Here is a 17188-nt window from a genome sequence, read left to right as displayed (position 1 = left end):
GGATCCCATTACCTTAGTTACTAGAACACTTCTAACAACTACAACTCCGAAACTTACAAAAGAGCCTCTTACAGAAAGTACTACAAACAGTACTACGACAACTACAAAGGATCCCATTACCTTAGTTACTAGAACACTTGTAACAACTACAACTCCGAAACTTACAAAAGAGCCTCTTACAGAAAGTACTACAAACAGTACTACGACAACTACAAAGGATCCCATTACCTTAGTTACTAGAACACTTCTAACAACTACAACTCCGAAACTTACAAAAGAGCCTCTTACAGAAAGTACTACAAACAGTACTACTACACCTACAAAGGATCCCATTACCTTAGTTACTAGAACACTTCAAACAACTACAACTCCGAAACTTACAAAAGAGCCTCTTACAGAAAGTACTACACCCAGTACTACTACACCTACAAAGGATCCCATTACATTGATTACTAGAACACTTGTAACAACTACAACTCCGAAACTTACAAAAGAGCCTCTTACAGAAAGTACTACAAACAGTACTACTACACCTACAAAGGATCCCATTACCGTAGTTACTAGAACACTTGTAACAACTACAACTCCGAAACTTACAAAAGAGCCTCTTACAGAAAGTACTACAAACAGTACTACGACAACTACAAAGGATCCCATTACCTTAGTTACTAGAACACTTCTAACAACTACAACTCCGAAACTTACAAAAGAGCCTCTTACAGAAAGTACTACAAACAGTACTACTACACCTACAAAGGATCCCATTACCTTAGTTACTAGAACACTTGTAACAACTACAACTCCGAAACTTACAAAAGAGCCTCTTACAGAAAGTACTACACCCAGTACTACTACACCTACAAAGGATCCCATTACCTTAGTTACTAGAACACTTCAAACAACTACAACTCCGAAACTTACAAAAGAGCCTCTTACAGAAAGTACTACACCCAGTACTACAACACCTACAAAGGATCCCATTACATTGATTACTAGAACACTTCTAACAACCACAACTCCGAAACTTACAAAAGAGCCTCTTACAGAAAGTACTACACCCAGTACTACAACACCTACAAAGGATCCCATTACATTGATTACTAGAACACTTCTAACAACCACAACTCCGAAACTTACAAAAGAGCCTCTTACAGAAAGTACTACACCCAGTACTACTACACCTACAAAGGATCCCATTACCTTAGTTACTAGAACACTTGTAACAACTACAACTCCGAAACTTACAAAAGAGCCTCTTACAGAAACTACTACACCCAGTACTACTACAACTACAACGGAACCCATTACGGAAATTATTGAGATACCTACGAAACCTCCTCTAACGCGTATCGCGACTAGGCCTTTACCATTGACTATCTCCTCAATCTTCTAGTACCGCAGCCATGTTATCACGATTGTCGATTTTTCGGTTCTTTTATTTTAGTACACATAGACCCAGTGTAGCACTCACAAGGTACAGAGACCCTTCTAGCAGCACCAACAAAAGTTTATTCTTTTTAATTGTAAATAACCAGCATTTCATAAAAGTTTAGAACGATCCGTCAAGCGAATTTTTTGAATCTTTTAGCTTCGTCTAACAAGAGACCAGAAGTTTTAGTACAACGATCAGAATTGTTCAAATAAATTCAGACAGACAATTCACTAAAAGCTTCGTAAATTTGTTATTTCATAACTGAGAATAATTGTTATTGTTATATACGGCAATTGGGGGCTTTCCTGGACCCAAAGCAGTAAGTATTGCCCCTAGAGGATACGTGTCTGGATGGTCAGGTGTGTTCCGCTAGCTCTATTCAGTGAAGTTCTCCGTTAAGTTATTTTTTATCGTTTCGTAAAATAATATTAGCTATGAAACAAATGTAAAAAAACTTAACAGTAATACACAGCTTCCAAATTCATACATTGGCAGAAGAAGTTTTGTTGGATACTGCAAAACATCCACATTGCAAAAATGTTTCCCAATCTTGAAAAAACCAAGAATGATTCGACTCGCAGTGTTCGTAACCTTCGAGAGTTTTTGTTATAGGAGCGGAGAATGTCGAGTTCATCGACTGTATATTAAATATTCTATCATAGCACATGGCTTGGACGAGGTTAAACAGCTCCATGATGGCGTATACATGTGCTATTAGAAACAATTGCAACCCTCGAAAACGTTTGCACAAATGTTCTCTTGGGAATACAGGTTTGGGCTATATAATGCAAGCAGAAAGATGATGCGTAACATAGACAGTTCGGTTCTGTGCGTACATCAAACAAATTCGTAAAGATGAGGTTTTTCTTTGTACTCACTATGCTAGTGACGATATTTCTAGCCGTGGTAAGAACATTTAAATATTGTAGCAAGTTAAGAAACACGTACTAATATAGCATTTTAACATCCTTCTTTAGGTATTGGCACAAACAAATCCAACCGCGGGTGGAAGACCTACAAAAGAGGTCGTTACAGATGGAACTAAAGCAGCTACAAAGAAACCTGTAACGACTTCCGCAACGCGTAAGCCAACAAGTCGCACGACTAGAAAACCTGTTACGGCTCGTCCCACTGTTACCAAAGCCACACCTTCCGCAAAGCCGCCTGTAAGAACATATAAACCTTCGCCAGCAACCGGCGCGCCTAGCAAAGCTTGAACGTGCAGTGCTGCCAACACCTAAACCATTCCACCAACAGACAAAATAGGATTCCAAACTCAAGAACTTCCACCAGTAGGCCATGCATTGCACCTACACATAAATGTTTATACCATTTGATTAGAAAACCTTGAGAGTTTAATAAAAAAGTGATATACTTCATGCGAACCTTTAGTCTTCAGACTTCCCAACCTCAGTTTTAGTGCTTTGTTTATCTCGAATACAGAGGGTTTAGTAAAGTCACGAATACTTCCAAAACCACATGACTTGCACGTTTTACTGGCAGTTGTTCAAATTAACCAAACGCTTGTACCAAACGCTACTCAACTGAGTTCTATCATGAGCCAATATTACCGTGCGAAGAGTTGGAGGGTGTAGGGCATTGCGATGGTAAAATGCAGACGTGTTCGTGACGCACTAGCCCTATATTGCAATAGCATCGCCACGGGCAGCCCATTTTCATGGGACAGATTGGTTTTATGTTGCCACAGGTTCCTTCGCATCCATTGCCGCAGCACACGAACGTCTCATTCTTGTAACAGGGTGAAACTAAAACGGAGTAGAAAGAACATTAATTGGATGTAGAACGTGAATCGAGTGTTGGAAGAGTATAATACATACATATCGTATTGCCGCTTATTTTGCATTTGGTGTTTAGCAACTCCGGGTGATGGATGTACTGCAGCACTGCTCCTAAAACTATGGGAATTGAGTCGAAACAAGCAACCGTTAGGATAACAAGAACAGCTAATCGAGTTGAAGGCATCGTTGCATGCGCATGGCGATTGCTGCATTCTTTTATAGTGTCGTTGAAGGTGATTATTATGCCATTAGCAGGATCCAATTGTGCCAAATGTGATCCACTGCGCTTCCCATTTTGCTGGACCACAATAGTTCCGTTTGGTGTTCTTTTGTTTTTGTATTCAAAATACGCTTTATTGCTCTATCACAAATGATGCTTACATTCTGTTGAATTGTGTTCACAACATTTTCTCGGTTAGAAGCTCGTCCGGTTAGAAGCCCGGCATGATGGATGAAATGAGCGATGGAGTGGAAAAGTATACGAACGAGTACGAACGGACAGAGGAAAGAACAAATCATCAGCTTACAAGCTACCATGTACTTACACCCTAAAACACTTGTCACATCCTACGGTTAATTAGTAAGTTCGATTGCGCAATGCATGCATGGGTGGCAATGTTGAAGATTCGCAATGGATACACGATCTCTAGTGATCAACCAGCGGTCCCCAGAACATGCGCGACACGTGTGCTTCCTTCTCGCTGACGAAGAAGTCTTTGCCGAGCTTGACGAATTCGTCCAGCGTAATTTGGCCGTCGCCATTTTTGTCGATCACTGCAAACGAAACGGCTGCATTCTCCTCCGTCAGACCCAGGCAGCGGAAGAACAGTTTAAACTCGTTCAGCGAGATGGATCCCGACCGATCCTTGTCAACGGCCTGTAAAAAGCATTGGAAAGGGAAACGATATAGAACAGTACAGAAGGAAACACGGAACGTCTTGCCAGCTTTGAGAGGTTAATCGTTCGCTTCCGTCTAGCACTTACCTTGTACAGGTAGGGCAGAAAGCGGTGCACCTTCTTCTTGAGATCCTTATCATTGACGACATGATGCATCTCGGTGAGGTATTGCTCCACGGTGACTAGATTATAGGGCGTAATTTCTCCCCACTGCGATTCCCAGGTAGTCTGCAAAGCAAAGCGAAAACGGTTAACGAATGTCCTCATGAATGTGCACCGTAGCACTTACTCTCATGATGTCACGGAATTCGTTCTTTGCCTTCATATCGAGATGGCCGAGCGAGGCAAACTTTTCCGCCAGCAACATAAAGTCATCGTACGAAATGACCCCATCCTTGTTGACATCCAGCACACCGTGCAGGGTGCGCATCTTACGCCGCCAGAACTCGGAATTGCCCTAAAAAGTAAAGCAGAGTGCGTATGCGTGTGGTGAGAAAATCGAAGTTCAAGGCCAGACATGTATCTATGTTAGTATACCGCGTTCCTTCTTTCCGGTGCGTGAAAGACCTGTCCAAAAGGGGAAGCATTGGAAATTCGTTACTAATTCGTATTTAATGTGTCGCTGTTTAGCCGCGATCATGGGGTGTCATTATATCAAACGACTCATTGTCGCCAGATTTTCCATTTGGGAGATATGGAACAAGCAAACTGCTACGTGTCTGTCGCACGACAGATTGCAACGCGCCTTTTGCTAGACGGTCAACGATCGGTAAAACATTTTATTTTCTGGTTTTGCAAGTGCTCGTGTTCCTGCTGCTGTTTTAACAAGTGTGTTAGTGAGTGAAGCGAAAGGCGAAACACAGGTAACATAAAAACTTGCCACTGTTCTGCGTCTATCGCGGTTTTTGTTTTCATATTGGCAACATCTGTACATACACACAACCCACCGGTTCAGCGATCTACCGCTGAATTTGTGGATGGAATGATCGTAAAAAAAAAACGCGTGCTTATCCGTGGAACGATCGCCGCGCTTTTAAGCGTGTGTTGGTGTGATGTTACGCTGTCGCTTATTTCTACTTAAGCATGATAACACGATGGGACCCATAAACGCTACAAACCAGCTGAAAATCTGGCTACCATTGTCTCATGAGGAGCTCCAAAGACGATCATAGATCGGGGTGTGCGCTGTGATTCGAGTTATTCCGCCCACAGATTATCCCCTCCATCAAAATTAAAGCTGGACGACGATACCCGCCGGAAGGCGACGATCTTCTGCTGAATATGCAATGAGGGTTGAGGTTTTGGAGTGGCGATCGTTCCCAATATTTCAAACCCGTTTGGTCAGGGCTTTAATTTAAATTCTATTCTCTCTTCACCGACGGCTATGCGACTGCCATTGTCTGTGACGCAGAGCGCTAGAAGAATTAGGTAACAACAAGCCTCATATTTGGGTCTCTGTTGTGCACCTCAAAAGATGACCTTGCAGCCTCCTCTCCGTGTGCCTCCGTGCGTCTGTGTGCAGGTTTGTACCAAACAGGTACCTTCGAATCTGCTGTGTAACTGTTCTCTGTTCAGAAGTAACGCGGTCCGTGGCTGATCGACCCCTGAGGGGCACGATCAGCTCCCGTGAAGTTGAAGAAGACCTTGAGATCAGCCGTGCCACGATCGCGACATCGATCGGTTGGTAGTACACGCGCTCGTTGTTGCTATACTTACACGCTCCTTACGCTGACGCTGCCGTGGAGTAGTTTCGCGCTCGTCATCCGAGTCCGAATCCGAATCGCTGTTGTACGCACGTTCCGGGGCGGCCGTCTTCTTCGAGTACTTGCGCACGGATGTAGAGACGAAGCTCTTGCCGGGTTGGCAATGTTGCAGGTAGGCCTTTTTCTCGGTCGTCTGCAAAGATTGATGAGCATTAGCAGTTGGAAGGTTGGAAGATTCAAGGGACTGGGGTGCAGAACAGGTAATGGAAATTGTGTTCCATCGTGTTCAATGTGTGAACAGTCACAATGATTTACCACGTGAAGCAGTCATCCCAGCAGAGAACAGTGGCAACGTGAGCGAGAACATGCTTGCCCCTGCTGCACGATGCTCTTGTACAAATAAATCATTATCAGCCTGTCAACATGCGCTACGTGTCGTCTGGAGCATAAGGCGCATAATAAGTAGGACACAGGGGTCAAAATTAGAGCACTCTGAACCGCTCGGCTGGATAAGAAGCTGACCAACTGGAGGCCTATATCTTGCCGTGCTTATCACACACAAATGAAACGCGGGCAAAGATTTCGATGCATGATTAAAAGGGAAACCTATCCCTTCGGTCAAACACACCAACACGTTGGACTGGGTTCGCGTCATGTGACGTGATATGCCATCGCAGACCTTTCTACTTATTACCGAATAATAATCCAACGAAAGAGAAACTGGAGAAAGAGAGACATGCGCTACCCAGCAACATAATCATATGGGCACCAAGGGTACGGGTTCGTCTGGGAGGGATTTTTTTGTTGTTGGTCGGGAGACCGGGTATAATAAATAAAGTGCTTGTTAGCCGTGGTGCAACATAGCACACACATGCACTAGCCCAAAATCGGTCATGACATAACAGAGCATAACCAATCACACAAAGCGCGATTGAAGCTTCTGGCGTGCGCCTCGAAGTGGTGTCGTTTTGTTTTCCAAATATTTGTCCCTGGTGGTGTCCTCTGGCGTTCCGGCGTCAACATTCGTGCGGGATGCAATGATGCGTTGCAAATGCGCCGAAGAGCAGAGTTTAGCTGAAGAAGTGCTTATTGCGCATGGCTGTGTTCTGGGGGGTTTGCTTTGTTGTGGAACAATTTCCATCAAACAAGTGTTGGGATCATGCTTACTGAAAATGGGTTACAATTATCACATGCGTTCTAAATGAGAGACTTTCATGCTTTCCACGTTGTGGAACCAATAAGAGGAGGATTTTTTTTGCTCTTCAAAGGTTTCTTCGCTGGGGGCTCGTCTAGACGTAGCTGCCCGTCCCATACAAGAGATCCTATTTACGTAGTTACATCTGTATCGCATTTTACAAACAAGAAGAGCTTACCTTTCCTGCAGTTTTAGCCGAAGAATCGGCAATTGCCAGGGTGGAACAGAGAACCCGGGCCTGTCGCTCGATCGCAGCCAGCGCTGGTCGGCTATTGCTTCGCAACAGTGCAAAAGACATGTTGATGATGCGTTTCTTCTTCACTTAACTCCGTCACAACGCGAAATGAGAAATCCACAGGCTTGACCTTTCACTGAACCACTTTTTTTGTCTATCACCACAAGCGACCGATTAGTTTTGGAAACGAGTGCCTTTGGATTCGAGTGTTTCAATTGTGCTGTATTCCGACTTTTGCAACACCAACACCGAAGGGAGGGTTTTGCCGAATTCACGACGCACTTCCTCTACACGCCGATCGCTAGCAGTCAGCAACTGGAAATGACGACGAATTTGAATTTTTTCCGTATCTCCGCACACCGTACATTCGAGTTGCAGCCCTCTCTATCGCTCCAACGGTACCGAACAAAAAAAAGCTGCGCGCTGCTGCTGCTGCCGTTGAAGTTGGAAGGTAACCCCCTATCGTCGTCTTGTCGGTGCGTGGCAGGCATCCCGCTCTGGTGCATGGATGTTTTGGTATTTTTGGTCCATCGGCGACCGGAGTTGTGGTGCCTGGTGCCTTTTTTTTTGGCCACAACACTCACACCAACACTTTGAACCCGGCTTCTTGGCAGTGGTATGTGTGTGACCGCGATGTTGGGTTTGTGTGCCCGTACGCACGCACTTCTTTGCCGACACGATGGTCTTGTTGTTCTGGAAGGGTGAATTATGTGTAAAACGGAAAACAACAGTTGCTACCACTACCGGGATGAATGTTATTAGTAAAGTAGAAAGGGTTCGTAAAATATCACAACAAACTAGAGATTTACAGGCCGTTTTGCGAAGAAACTTAATTGAAAACAAACAAATGTTGTTTTTGGATGAGGTTGGCAACTATAATCCAGAATTTATCTTAAAGATATTAGCATAATCGAAAGAAGAGCAGCTGTGAGCAGTTTAATTTTGCTTTTTGAATTATAAAAGTACTGTTCATTGCAAACATTATTTAGTCTCGCAAATACATTCTTTAGCGTTTATTTTTAAAGTGCCTGTTTTGAGGCGTAATGTTATTTCCAATTATTCGACAAATTCACAAAACTCCAGCAAAATCCTTGGGATAATTCTTTGTCAACTGCCACCTGACATTGAATTCACTTTTGACGAATAGATGTTGCTCGATGCGATTCGGACGTGTAAATGCGGCTTATTATGAAATGTTTCACTGGCCTACAGATGGCGCTGCAAAGCAGTGAAACGTTTCTCCTACAGCAAAATAGCATTGAAATTTTAAATTTACGAGTCGTGCCCGATTTGCACGCGCTCACGCGTTTATTATCGTTTAATTTGTCCTGGAACTCTTACTGGAGAAAGGGAAAGAAAATGGATAATTCAAAGATAAAACAAATGTAGCTGTTAAGGTAAATATCATAAAAAAACAGCGAGTCCTTCAGGTGAGGTTCAGAATGCCGCTCATCTTCTTCACGTCCTTCACGTTTGAATCGATTTGTGTGTACCTGTGTAAACGCAAGGAAATTAATATCATATGGAAGTTCTGACGAACTGATACAATACCGCTAATATGTTGCACAATACTTACATTTCTCCAATGATCTGCTTTATGATGTCTTCCTGCTTGACCGGCAACGTGAACGTCTTCTCCTTTGCCGTTTTCTTGTTCGTTTCCAGCTCTATCTGCTGCGTGGTAATCTTTTGTTTGGCCTGATCGACATTTTTCTGCAACAACTTAACCGACTGGTGTATCTTTTCGATCCTCTCGGTAAACTGTTTCTCGGAGAAGGATCCCTTTGGCAGTCGTAATGTCGAAAGCCGCACCACTTCCTGAGCCCTGCAATTGTTGGGGGAAGGAAAGAAACACGAGTGTGAGTGTGATGAGCAATGAGCGATAGAGGAAGGTGGGATGTATAGAGCGCGATAGCATTTAAAAAAAATGGCCGCCTTCATTCAAAGTACATAATAAACGCCGTTAGAATTCACTTTCCCGCCCGACTGTAGAAAAACAGGAGGGCGTAAAAAAGTTTATTGCTTCCTCAAATTAAAATACTAAACAGTTTGTCAAGCAGTCGAGTCAACGGGTCGGGTCAACGGTTCTCTTGTCAGACTAGAACAGATCCTTAGGCCTTTTCTTCCGAGGCTTGCGTCGCTCCCGATGCTACCGACTGTCCATCGTCAGCTGGTGCATCCTGGCACGATAGCGACGGGAACTTCTGGTACAGAGCAGCGCGGTACTTCGGATGGCTGATGCCGTACACAATCGGGTTGTAGACGGCGTTGGCCTTGGCGAACAGCGAGCCCCAGATGGTGGCCAGCGGGCTGATCGGAGCTGCCTTGAAGATTCCGGTGAAGTTGATGACCAGATACGGAGTCCAGGCCATGAACCACAGCGAGATCGTGACCAGGGCGACCTTGGCCAGCTTCATCTCGGTGCTGGTGTTCTGGGCTTCCTGCGTACGCAGCGAGGCGACGTTCATCTTCTTCGCCTGCTCGCGCATGTTCTTCTCGTGGGCGGACACAGCCTTCAGGATGAAGGTGTACGAGTAGATGATGGTCAGCAGAGGCAACCAGTACACGAAGATGGCGTAGATGATGATGTACGAGCGGCTCAGCCACGTCTGGGTCAGGTAGTCAGTTCCGCAAGCGGTCATGTTACCCTCCGGCACGTATCGGTTCCATCCGAAGAGCGGGGCCAGAGTCCAGAACAGGGCGAACGCCCACACGCCCAGGATGCGCAGCAGGGCTCCGTTGTTGGTCATCGGTTTACCCGAGAGACCCTTCACGATGACGTTGTATCGGTCAAACGCAATCATAGTCATGGTCCAGATCGAGGCACAGCCGAACAGCGATCCAAGCATGGCGTAGAGCTCGCAGGCGAACGGTCCGAACGTCCAGGTCTCGTGCCAGCAGTTGATCACCATCGGCGGTCCCATGGTAAACATCATGAAGAAATCGGAGAAGGCCAAATTGACCACCAGCAAGTTGGAGGGGGTTCGGAGTGACTTGGTATTCGTGAAGATGTACATCACACAACCGTTACCGGTCATCGAGATCATTCCGAGCACGAAGATGGCAAAGCCCAGAATCGAGTGCCACAGCGGGTTCATTGGCGGGAACTGGTTCCAGTGGGGATGCACCATGTGGAGCATCTCCGGTGGAACCTTGTCCACCACGCTCATGTTGCCGGATCCCTGCGTCCAGGCATCGAAATGCGGTTCAACAAAGGCTGCCATTGTTACAACTGTGCAACAGAATGCGAAAGACAAAACGAAAAAGGGTCAAGAACATCTATCCCGCATCAAAAGTCCCTCGGGACGACGTTTGGCGTTTGCATCTTACCACGATCGGAAGAGATCCCTTGCACTTGCTGTTGTTATTGCCGGTTAAGGTAATTGTTGCGAAACACACACACTTTTCACTTTTCACTGATGTTCCAATAAGCTGAAGAAAATCGATGTTACTCGAACTACTTCAGACTTATGGTTTAGGCTAACGTTGCAACGGCTGCAAAGAACCAAGAACGACTCAATTTGCACTGACCGCTGGGTGCACCTTTTATAGGGCGCCTTCTGCACCGATGCACCGTAATTGAGTTAAAAATTCCTCCCCGGTATCTTAAGCCTTTCCCTTTACTTGTGCGCTAAGGGGTTACTCAAGACAACGTTACAAGCGCGTTCCAGCAGAAGAAAATCGTCCACGCCCAGTAGAAGTTCAGCCGATCTATTTAACTTTATGGCTTCGTACCGTCTTCAAGTGCCGTCGTTTGGTGCATGTGCATTCTTAATATGCATTTTGCTTTACATTCCCAAAATTACAGCATTGACAAACATAAAACACATTGCTGAAGCGGGATTTCGGAACTAATTCAATGCATACATCTTTACAGATTCTTACAGCAAAAAACACGAAATCAATCCAAAAGAGTTCAGAATTATGGCGATAATTGAGTTATGCAAAAGAAAAGTGTAGAAATGGTTGAAAGGCATTTTAGGGCGTCTTGTCACCGCCGGCGCCTCGCGTCCGATTCCATTCGTAAACCCCGCACGTGTTCATGCACGTAAATGCAACTGCCTTTAAAACGATTATGACGACGACGTTCGACTTACCGCTTGTACAGGGAGTTTTGCTTGTCGCATAGATCCTCATACAGTTCCGCGAGCCGTTCAGCCGTGGCGCGAATCTTTTGCTTTTCCGCCTGCAATTCCTCAACATCGCTCTGTTGCTGCTGCTTCAGTAGCTTCAGGACGTGTTCGCGTTTTTCTATCTCTTGGCGTGCCTTGTCGTGCCGCACGAAGTAGTTCTCCCGCAGCATTCGCGTGGCCTGTGTCAGCAGCTCGAACGCTTCCTGCGGCGTTGGTTCGGTGGTTTGGTCCAGCTTCAGGATGGGTTGTGTGAGCCCCGATTTAAGAATCGATTGTATGCGTTTCTGGAATGAGTCTTTCAACATCTGCAAATAAAGAGAAGAATGCTCAAAAATTGTAACACACCGCGGAGTGTTTCTTGTCGGCGCTCACAACACGTCGACAGGCTTACATTTTTGATGGGTGATTCGCCATTGTTGGTGTTTTTGTTCGCTCCCGCTAGTGGCCACTTGCGAATCAAGCTGTGATCGGTAATCAGATCCAGCGAAACGACCTGACCGGAGGCAAGGAACAGCACCAACCCGGACGGTGACTGGAGCAGTGTGAAACCGAGCACAGCGTTCGTGTTGGCGTTCTGGAGTGCCTTCGTGCAAACGACGTATTCGGCCCGGCTGTGTGAGCTGAACAGGGGATACTTCTCCACCAGATCCTCGTCGCTCGTTTCCTGCTGGACGAACGCATGCAGCGGACGAGTGAAATCCAGCGTGACAGCGTGCAAACCAGCGTTGTGGTAGGCAAAGTAGCGGGCTTCGTTCAGCGGGTCGCGCTTGAGATGCAGCGGACACGAGTAGGACTTGGCCTCCTTCGTTTCCTCGACGCTCGGTAGCCCCAGCTCGAGTTCGACCGTTTCCAATACGTGCAGGTACCACTCGCACGGGTGCATGGTAAGATTGCTGTCCGACAGCTCGGATGCGTGGGACCGTTCGAGCGGGCAGGACTCCTCGAGGAAGAGCGCATGGTGTGTTTTGCCCGTGCTTTCGGCAATGATGACCGTCGGTGGCAGCGTCGGAATGACGATGAGCGAACAGGAATCGAGTCCATAGTTATCGTCGACCTGCGGCTGAATCGAAATCGGGCCCTGCAGCTTGGGCCGATTGGTGTCGATGCCGGCACAAAGTACATACACACTACCGTCGCCTCGCAGAATCACAATCGGCCATTCAACCTTCGTACCCGGTGCACCGGACGCCGGGGCCTTTTTATTCTTCTGCGCGATCAAAGAATCCTGCGTTTGGGGATGAGTGGACACACAGGAGCAAAATGAAAGGAAAAAAAAGGATGAATATTCAGAGAACCGAAAAGGAAGAAGCACACATGCGATATTGGCACAAGAGAGGTTGTGCAAACACCAAGATGGGACATAAATGGCATGGGCGGCACCACACCCATTCGACTGAGTGACGCGGTGAGCGGGAGACAATGCATCCGTAAATGAGTGCGCCCGAAACGAGAATGATTTCTGCTGTGGTGCATCCTGTCACGTGCTCGAACGTGGACGAACTCGTGGTGGGAGCGAATGAGCAAACAAACGGGTGCAAGAGCATCGCCCAGGTGGTGGTGGTGGTACCTACATTCATGAGGGTGCCTTCCTTCGGAGTAATGGCGGCCGGTTTCGCTGTGGTGACCGTTGACGACGTCGTTGACAGGGTCGTCGTCGGTGAGAACGTGGTATCGCCGATGGGGCCACTTCCACCGGTGGCGGAAGAAACCACACGTGGCGGTGCGATGTCAAAATCAACAGCCGTATCGCCCAGACTGTTAAGATAGGCGAGCTTCGAAGTGATACCGGCCACGTTGGACACGTTGGGCCCGGGCGATCCGGCGATTCCGGCAGTGATGACGGGTTGCGGTGTTGGTGTCGGTCCAATGCGCCACACATGACGCAGCGAGTCCACATCGTACACTCTGCAAAACACATACAGGAAGAGAGAGAGAGAGGGTGGGAATTACTTTTTTTTGTGTGTGTGTGCCGTTGTTTTCGGTTCAAGCGCAGTCGGCCCAAAACCCAATGCTTCCGAAATCGGAATCGGACCGGGGGAGCCCCCAGACGCCGCAGCCGGTTTTACTCCCGTTGGCGTAATCATGCCGGATCAACGATGATCCGGTGGCTGCACCGGAGAAATGCACCGACAGGGGCGTTTTGTGACCAAGTGTGATGACATAAATGGTGTTCGGTTTTTGAGGTTTTGGCCGAACGCATTTACGGTGTCCCGTACCTTGGGCGTAGGCGCATCTAAGTGTTTGCGGGACCGGGTTCTTTCTCGGCAAAACGGCGTTTGCTTACCTTATCGAATTGTCCGACAGCAGTGCGAGCAAGTGTGAATCGGTCGGGGATGCCGGATGCCAACGGATCTGTAGCAGCTCGAGCATTGCATTTTCGTTAAATAGATGTTCGTCCAGATTGTAGGCACTGCGTGTGAAAGATGAGAAAGAAACGGATGAGAAACATATTCTACAACAATAATTAGACTCACGGAGCGAGATGGATTTAAGCGTAAAACCGTTTTTCCGATAAATTCCGACCGTAATCCTTGACGCGTATCCTTTTGCGAAACATGCTAATTAAAAGTTTCGCCATAAGTACTGCTCATTTCGATTAATCGCAGGGAGAAAGGGAGCGAAAGATTGGTTGAAAAATGGCTTTATTTAAACATACACACACACACACCAATTGGCTGGCTGGTTGCCGGTGGGAGTCATTGAATCATAATACCTACCGCCCCCCACCCCCGAAAGGTAAAAGCGAAACTTTCGGCCCCCGTGACAAACGAACCGAACCGCGTGTAAACACATAAATATACCCGACTTATATTAATCCGCACAAACCGCGGCGCGCCGGAACAGCGTTCCTTGTAGCCTTCGTACGATGCGTTTTTGGCCAACCGACCTGACACAGAGAGAGAGAAACAGAGAGAAAGTGTAGTGTGGGTAAATCTCAGCCCAACACACACACAGCATCCCATGGGTCTACACCGCACAAAATGGGTGGTAAGTGGTGCAACGGCGTACTTCCATTTGATATCAAAGGGAAAATTATGAACCCGAAGTACCGACGACGTCGACACACAACACAAACCACACCCCAATGTCGCACTCTGTCGTAAGCCGCGCGAACAAAACGCGCGCGCCCAGGGCTTTCGGGTTTGGGGGCCAGTTTGGAACAAAGATGGCACAATACTTTCGCTCACTGGGAGAGGTGGCAGAGTGGGAGGATGGACCCTTCGCGCCCTTTAGCCCCCCTCTTCTGGGGGGTGGGTTTGGCAAACGCAAATAAATCGAAAAGTTTTCCTCCCGCATATACATACACACACACAACACCGGCCACTACTCCCGGACATGTATTTTGCATTTTCTTCGAATTAATTTATAAATTTAAATGTAAATAAAAATCTATAAACACTGTGTGTTTGCGGCATGGCACACTGTGTTTAATCCTCTTTTTTTTTTGGCCGTGAGACCGAAAGCTTTCGGCGGCATTCCGCGGTGTGGGACCACCGTGTTCGTTAAAGCTCGCTGCTCTGGTTTGGGTGCCACGTGGTACACTGGGTCGCAAACCCGCGATGGGTGTGCTAAGTGGTTCGGGAACGGAACTGCACCGTTGTCAGATGGTGGGGGGTGGGGGAGTTCCGAAAAGGGATTGTTTTGGGGCATATTTTCCGGCGGCACCCAGAGTGCACCATCAAACACGAGGTAAACATCATTTGTACATTTGCGTCCGTTCGTTTGACACTTGTGCGTTTGGAGGCCGGCGAAAGAGGTTTTTTTTTCGTTCCTTCTCCAATGTTGCTCACTGGCGCTCCGCTTTACTGCCACAGAATCATTTTAACAACAAAACCTTCTAATTGATAAAATTGTCACCGAGAAAGAAGCGATCAATGGGACATTAATTCGGCACTCAGAACTCTAAAAGTAGAATCGCTAATTAGCCACAGAAATAAAGAGGTCAGAGCGATCTAAAAAATTCGCACTGTATCCGGCCACTTTGCGATTAGCTCGTGTTAAATCCTCATTTGCATCTGGTCTAAATAGGATATATTGCTCTTTGGGAGTCCCTCCCTCCAGAAAAAAAAAACCCAAAAATGAAACTCGTCCATTCAGGACGCTTTTTTTTGTCGCTGTTTAAATCTTTACATTGTAGAATCAAATTGAACCAAAAAAAATCGCTTCCGTTATTCTGCATCGTCAGCATTGTAATTCACATATGAATAGTGGACGCCAGGATGCGGTTCTCCCATTCCGACACAGTAACAAGGAAAAAAAAAGGCGATTCAAACTCTTTCCTAGCGCGGAAGCGAAACCCGGAGTGCCGAAGGTATATTATAATTTAGTAAAATTAAAAAGTACTACCATTTCCCACAAGGCCGGCGTGCGGGAGAAAAACGATAACGGCCCGAACCTGATGAGACCCCGCGCGCTTTCGTCCTCGCCCCCCCCACACACACACACACGTGGCGCGATCCGCGCGTCCTTTCGTCGAGTTGATCTACAACCTTACATGCGCAAGGGCCAACGGCTAATCAGGGTATGGAGTCGTCAGTGCCACACCACCACCACCAGGGCACCACCAGCCCGCTTTTTGGACACGTTAATATTCATTTGTATCCCTAATTCCCCAAACTTGAGAAGTACAAGTATCACTGCCCAGTTTGTCCTCCTGGTCGCTGGTTCTGCCGTCTGGTCGGAATCGGACGAAAAGTCATCCAGTGAAAAGGGGGTTAGGAGTAACACATGAAGAAGAGAGCGACACGGATAGAAGGTGGAAAACAGGAACGGACTGCAGATTCGAGTGCTCCCCACCAGAATTGGGATGACAATAAAGCAATCTGGTTGCAGCATAACCCCTCTGCCTTTGCCATTGTGAGACCGTTTCCTAGTCTTCACTTTCCACATATAAATCGCTCGTGTTTTATGCTGATTCCTTCCAATCCTTTAGAGAGAGAAAAAAAAAGATCGGTACAGTATTGTAGCAAGTAGCAAAAAACCGTATTAGTGTAACATGTTTAAATTAATACAAAGCCTCTTACAGACCCTTGGCGTCTTCTTTTTTTTTTTCGTTTGCACTTCTCCATACACGGTCAATTTTTTTTCCGACATAACTCCAACACGATTGAAGCCAACATTGGAATCGTTTGTACACGTCTTCAATTGTCTGACCACTTGATCCATGGTATTCAGACTATCGAAGCCGTTTTGTTCAATGTTCTGCAATTGTTCCTCTGAATAGAGTACATTTAGTATCAACACATTTTCCGATTCTGCTAGTTATTTATGGTGTTTTTACTTGAATATTTAATTTTGATTTACTTTTATATTTTATATTTTTTCATTTTTATTTACTTGTATATTTTATATTTTTTTAATTTTTATTTATTTTTATTTACTTTTATATTTTATATTTGTTTTATTTTTATTTACTTTTATATTTTATATTTTTTTTATTTACTTTTATATTTTATATTTTTTTATTTACTTTTATATTTTATATTTCTTTTTATTTACTTTTTTATTTTATTTTTTTTATTTTTATTTACTTTTATATTTTATATTTTTTTATTTTTATTTACTTTTATATTTTATATTGATTTTATTTTTGTTTATTTTATACCTTGACGTGATTTTTCGTGATTAGTAAATAGTTGAGCGCTGTGTCGCGTATAGAAGACAATAAGAGTTGTCTCCCCGCAATCAATATCTCCGCTGTCCAATTTTCCCTTTTAAGACCTTTTTTTAAGGCCACATACTCGAACGGAACTCGGGGGGTTTGGGATTCTATTTTTTGAAAATGTGTCCACAT

At 45.8% G+C, this 17188-nt stretch overlaps 3 protein-coding genes across 3 annotated transcripts in view; all 3 read right to left on the bottom strand.

Moving 5' to 3' along the window:
* Positions 1-3587: 3587 nt before the first annotated feature.
* Positions 3588-7544, bottom strand: LOC128297670 (sarcoplasmic calcium-binding protein). Its single transcript, XM_053033350.1, has 5 exons — positions 7205-7544; positions 5845-6024; positions 4418-4585; positions 4216-4356; positions 3588-4108 (listed from the first exon to the last, which is right to left on the bottom strand). The coding sequence occupies exons 1-5, from the start codon at positions 7322-7324 to the stop codon at positions 3878-3880; spliced, it is 840 nt and encodes a 279-aa protein (XP_052889310.1). The 5' UTR covers positions 7325-7544; the 3' UTR covers positions 3588-3877.
* A 987-nt stretch (positions 7545-8531) lies between these two features.
* LOC128299537 (nuclear pore complex protein Nup88) overlaps positions 8532-17188 on the bottom strand; it is a 52550-nt gene continuing 43893 nt past the window's right edge. The window contains exons 3-8 of the mRNA XM_053035535.1: positions 13679-13804; positions 12966-13299; positions 11786-12619; positions 11359-11699; positions 8838-9086; positions 8532-8754 (exon numbers count right to left, since the gene is read on the bottom strand). Coding sequence (XP_052891495.1) covers positions 8688-8754; positions 8838-9086; positions 11359-11699; positions 11786-12619; positions 12966-13299; positions 13679-13804 — 1951 coding nt within the window. The 3' untranslated portion in view covers positions 8532-8687. The remainder of the gene's footprint in view (positions 8755-8837; positions 9087-11358; positions 11700-11785; positions 12620-12965; positions 13300-13678; positions 13805-17188) is intronic.
* On the bottom strand, positions 9231-10779 carry LOC128299538 (opsin-1-like). Its single transcript, XM_053035536.1, has 2 exons — positions 10592-10779; positions 9231-10493 (listed from the first exon to the last, which is right to left on the bottom strand). Exon 2 carries the CDS (start codon positions 10483-10485, stop codon positions 9373-9375), a length of 1113 nt encoding a protein of 370 aa, XP_052891496.1. The 5' UTR covers positions 10486-10493; positions 10592-10779; the 3' UTR covers positions 9231-9372.

Source organism: Anopheles moucheti, chromosome 2, assembly GCF_943734755.1.
Source record: "Anopheles moucheti chromosome 2, idAnoMoucSN_F20_07, whole genome shotgun sequence".
In the NCBI taxonomy this organism is placed as follows: Eukaryota; Metazoa; Arthropoda; class Insecta; order Diptera; family Culicidae; genus Anopheles; species Anopheles moucheti.
This window is presented reverse-complemented; position numbering and strand designations above follow the sequence as displayed.

Coding starts and splice junctions, on each gene's coding strand:
- LOC128297670 (XM_053033350.1), bottom strand. CDS start 7,324: ATGTCTTTTGCACTGTTGCGAAGCAATAGCCGACCAGCGCTGGCTGCG. Junction 4,357..4,417: donor AATTCCGTGACATCATGAGA/GTAAGTGCTACG, acceptor TTTGCTTTGCAG/ACTACCTGGGAATCGCAGTG. Junction 4,109..4,215: donor TTCTGCCCTACCTGTACAAG/GTAAGTGCTAGA, acceptor TGCTTTTTACAG/GCCGTTGACAAGGATCGGTC.
- LOC128299538 (XM_053035536.1), bottom strand. CDS start 10,485: ATGGCAGCCTTTGTTGAACCGCATTTCGATGCCTGGACGCAGGGATCC.